Raw genomic sequence first — 4525 nt, 5'->3', positions numbered from 1 at the left:
ATCTCTTTGTATTGTGTCTTGGACTAAGACTTTTCAAACTGTGTCCTACTATAATTTGATAATCATCTTTCCATTCTTTCATATTTGAATGAAATGAGATAGCTTTCTCCTCTGTGCTTTTTTTTATTTATTTCTTTGTTTGGGTTTTTAATTGGTGTATGGCGGAATGAGGGAGTCGGCAGAATTGCTCTATTTCAAATGCTGATGTGATGTATTTCTAGCGACTTGGCGGATATGGAGATGAGTCGTTCACTGCTGGAGAGAGGGATGATTGTTTGCGTTCGGTCGAAAATGCGGTGGGTCATCGATGCTTGTCGTGGTTGGGTATGGTGGCAGCACTGTGAAAATCTTTTTGTTCATGGCAGCGAAGATGGTGGTGATGGTCATTCAGTATTCTTCGGTGACCCTGGCTGTGGTTGTGGAATGGTCTGCTTTGACATGGATTTCATCCGCAATGTTGGTGGCATGTTGCGGCAGTGGCACTGATGATCGTATGGCTGCTACTTGAGGCGGGGAGCATACCATATGAAGATGGTCGTACCGTGGTGAGTTTCTTCTCCAAGAATTGGCTCTCGGGCGGTGACGGCAGCGGCGGGACCTTTAATCAAAGGTGGTGTCGCTTTTCAACTGTTAAGAGAAAAGGACATTCTGGTTTGCGACCCAGGAGGCGGAGATGGTCTTGCGATGACGTTCGTGGATCAGAGCCGTGGTGGACGAATTGCTCGTTGGGGGAGACCAGTGGCATGTTGGAGACGAGATGCAGCAATGACAATGATCGATGGTGATAGAAGGCTAGAGTTTTGTTAGGGTTTCATGGTGCTTGTTGCCTCATTATTATTATTATTATTATAAAAAAGTACGAAATTTATACATACATATATATATATATATATATATATATATACACACACACACACACACACACATATACATATTTTGAGTATGCTAAATATTTCGACCCTTCAAGCTGACGCGTTGTGAACTTGTGATTGATATATTTTAAGGTTGGGGGAAATTTCACGTTTTTCAGTTTTTGAGATATCTGTTGATTTTATACATGTCCCTTTATTATTTGAGAAATGACCCCGCAATTAAATGATGATGACTTTAAAAAAAATTTAAAATTTTTATTTGCATGACATGTACTGTTTGTAGGCATTTTGATAAATAAGAAGAAAAAAATTGAATATTTTGTGCAGGTTGTGCTCCTCGAGGGAAGGAGTATTCCTTGCTAATGGCCAATCGTCGGTTTAACCGAATTTCCATAAGTGGCTCTGGCTCCAGTGATGATTCTGATAGTTACTCTTCAAAGTCGGATGCGTCCGACTTCTCGGGTAGTTCGGCCTCTTCTGGTGACTCACATACTCGATCTCTAGCTCTCATGGGTTTCTTAGGGGACATACGCCATTAGAGACTCCTTTGTTGGATGATGACCTTAAATCTAGCGAACATTTAGGCTGTGAGGTTAGAGATGCTCTGACTATCCAAGATGTGGGGGGTTTGCACAAAGTACTTGGAATACCACCTGAGTGTGACGTTAAGATTTCGGGGCCTCAAGATGACTGTCAACCCTCCGTCGCGTCATTTCACCCTTTTCCTTGAATACTTTATTGGTGGACTATCGTTTCCTCCGCAACCTCTTCTATTGGAATTGGTCGAAAGCCTTGGTATAAGCTTTAGTCAATTGACCCCAAATGCCGTTATAGTTTATTCAGTGTTTTGTCATAAGATGAGGGAAATTCGCATGCCTTTGTCTGTAGAATTGTTCCATTCACTTTTCTTGACGCGTAGGAGCAAAGCAGGCTCGTTTGTTTACTTTCAACCTCGAGCCAAATGTAAATTTTCTCCTAGAAGTTTTTGGAAATCTCAATTTTTTTATGTTAAGGATTGCGGGTGGGGGATACCCGTGGTTTTGAGTTCGGGAGTTCGGGTGATTGCGACGAGAGGGACTCACCGCGCACTTCAACTTCAATGTCGTGACTTAGGTCTTTTTGAAGAATTTTTTAATCCTAGGAATTAAATGACTGCTGGTATTAAAAAAAATTTTTGTACTCTGTGTTGGTTATTTTTTCATTCTCCATATTATTTTGCACTAGAATTTGCTGATTCTCTCTCTCTTATAACCTTTTCGGCCACCTGTATATGTGCATGTGATAGATTTGATTTGGCAACGATCCGGGCTTGCAAGGCCACTATGGGGAGGCGTTCCCCACTTGCTGTGGATAGTAGATCGCTTGAAAATTGGGATGTTCTTGACTTTCGTGACCCTATCCGTAGGGGGATCCCACCGGCACATTCTGAGCATGTCCATAGGTCGGGTTCTAACTCACATAAGAAAACTAACTATTCGCCATCAAACATAACTTTGGAGATTAGGCCTGCGAATGGGGGAGGAGGAGAGGCGAAAAAACGAGGTCATGAATGGGTGCAAAAGAAGATTGATGAGGAAGCACAAAAGAATCCTAAGAGGATCCGTGCGGACGATCAAGGAGCACCTTCCAAAATTCCCCGTGTTAGGCATATCTTTGTCGATGGGGTGAACCATAACGAGAAGGCTGACTCTTTCTGGGATTTAGATGATCCGGAGATTGGATGGAAGAAAGGACGGAGCATTGTCGGAGACTATGACATGGTCCATCTAGTGTCGGTGTCCACGGATTCATTTTCTCATTCCCTTGCCTGGAATTCGTGTCAGGTATTGTGCTTATTATATTAGAATCTTGCATGTTTTGTCCGCTTTAAAATTGTTTGTTATGCTATTTGTAGGGTTTGTCGTTAGCTAGTGTTGTGCGAGTTCGGGAGGAAAGGCTGCGCAATTGTCAAGATAAGCTGCACGAGGAGGTTGCTCAATTGAAAGAAGAGAATTTTCGTCTTACTCAAGAGAAATAAAAGATCAATGTGGAGCTTCTGCAAGTACAGGGAAAGCTTGCGGACAAGTTAAAAGGTTTTACAATCCTCGAAGAGAAGTATTCTACTGAAGTCAAGACTTGTGGTCAATTCCTTGACTCCGAGGCGGGCAATAATCTTTTGAAAAGGACTGAGAAGAAAGGCGCTCAAAATTTCAAAGCATCCTCTGCATTTAGAGAGGAGGTACTTGATCGTGCCATGATCATTCATGATGAGGTAGTTCTCGATTGTCGAAACCAACTGAGGAAGAAACTTATGCCTGAAGAGATAGTGATGATGATTGAGCCCAGTGTCTCAGAGGTGGGTGGAGGCTCCATGGTTTATGTCCCTCCGGACAATGCTGAGATGATTCAAGCCTTGGATCTCCACCCTACTGAGGGGGAAGCATAGCGTTAAGTAGCATTTATTATTATTCCTTAGATATACTTATTTTCATTTGTTACTTATCGCAATGTTGTTTATTGTGTTTTCGCATGGATTGGATAGTCGTTTCATTCGAGCATTGAGGTTGTTCAAATTTCATATTTGATGACTTCATTTATAATTTTGCTTCTTACAGTGCGATATGTGGTAGCTTTGTTTGTGATGACGTAATGCTTGTTTTCATGTGTACTTGGGAGGGGATCAATCTCCCAAGATTTTGTCTCAAAGGAAAGTCCTAAACCCCCATTAAGGGTGGTGAGGTATCCCGGGACTTGTTTCATCGTTTACCTTCTCCAGAGCAGTCATGTCGGTAATCCCACTAGGTTGGCCAAACCTCTTTTTTTTTGGGAATCTTCGACGACTACATGGGTAGGTGGCGATATAAGCATACGTACTTGGAGTATTTCACATGAAAAAAGTCCTTGCTAACAATGGATAACAACTGACAATCTTATTGAATATTATAATGGTGGAGATACATGATGACACAAGAGATAACAAAACATAACCTATTTTTTTTTTTCACCCACGTCCCTTCATGCATAAAACTTCTTCAAATTTGCTACATTCCATGGCCGAGGTTGTTAGAGTAGGTGCCCGTCGAGCCAAGTGTTGGCCGAGTGTTCACAATGAAACTCTATGTATAAGCAATCTTTATTTTAATAATATTTGAAATTATTGTTTTGGCACATCTTTATCTGTATACCCATGCTAGTTGCATAGATAAAGCCATTGAATATACAAATAGTAGAAAGAATATGAGATGCTCATATGATGAGTATCATGAAACTCATATTTGGAATACTGTATATTCTAACAGTTCCTAGTCGATTCAACCGCCGCTAAGAAGGATATAGGCCGCTCGAGTTCGAGACTAGTATCTGCGATGTGAGTACCATGTTTCATTGGTAGGGGACATTGTGATGTCCGAGCATGCAGATAGGTGCTCCTGGTAGAGTGCACTGAACAACCCTCCATAAAGGACTTTCCAAGTGGTTCTCACTTATCGAGTGGAAACGTCCTAGTTTATGGTTGTACACCATTAGTCCTTATGACCCGGGATAACATTGAGACTCTATGTGCTAGAATTACACTTTGACTTGTTTACCGACTCTCATGGGGTCATCAGGTGGCAAGGTTGGGTGTTCTGTCGATGCATTGTAGTCGAGGATTCATCGCTTATCTTCGGGTATGG

At 41.8% G+C, this 4525-nt stretch overlaps 1 protein-coding gene across 1 annotated transcript; it reads left to right on the top strand.

The window, feature by feature from the left end:
- Window positions 1–2194: 2194 nt before the first annotated feature.
- LOC142524027 (uncharacterized) lies at window positions 2195–3639 on the top strand. The gene is made up of 2 exons (XM_075627751.1): window positions 2195–2695; window positions 2767–3639. Exons 1-2 carry the CDS (start codon window positions 2195–2197, stop codon window positions 2887–2889), a joined length of 624 nt encoding a protein of 207 aa, XP_075483866.1. The 3' UTR covers window positions 2890–3639.
- Window positions 3640–4525: the final 886 nt, after the last annotated feature.

The sequence above is a fragment of the Primulina tabacum genome, chromosome 14 (assembly GCF_025594145.1).
Source record: "Primulina tabacum isolate GXHZ01 chromosome 14, ASM2559414v2, whole genome shotgun sequence".
Lineage (NCBI taxonomy): Eukaryota > Viridiplantae > Streptophyta > Magnoliopsida > Lamiales > Gesneriaceae > Primulina > Primulina tabacum.
This window is presented reverse-complemented; position numbering and strand designations above follow the sequence as displayed.

Excerpts from the sequence above, each read along its gene's own strand:
- LOC142524027 (XM_075627751.1), top strand. The coding sequence starts at position 2,195 with ATGGGGAGGCGTTCCCCACTTGCTGTGGATAGTAGATCGCTTGAAAAT. Across the intron at positions 2,696-2,766 it reads TTGCCTGGAATTCGTGTCAG|GGTTTGTCGTTAGCTAGTGT; the intron begins GTATTGTGCTTA and ends TGCTATTTGTAG.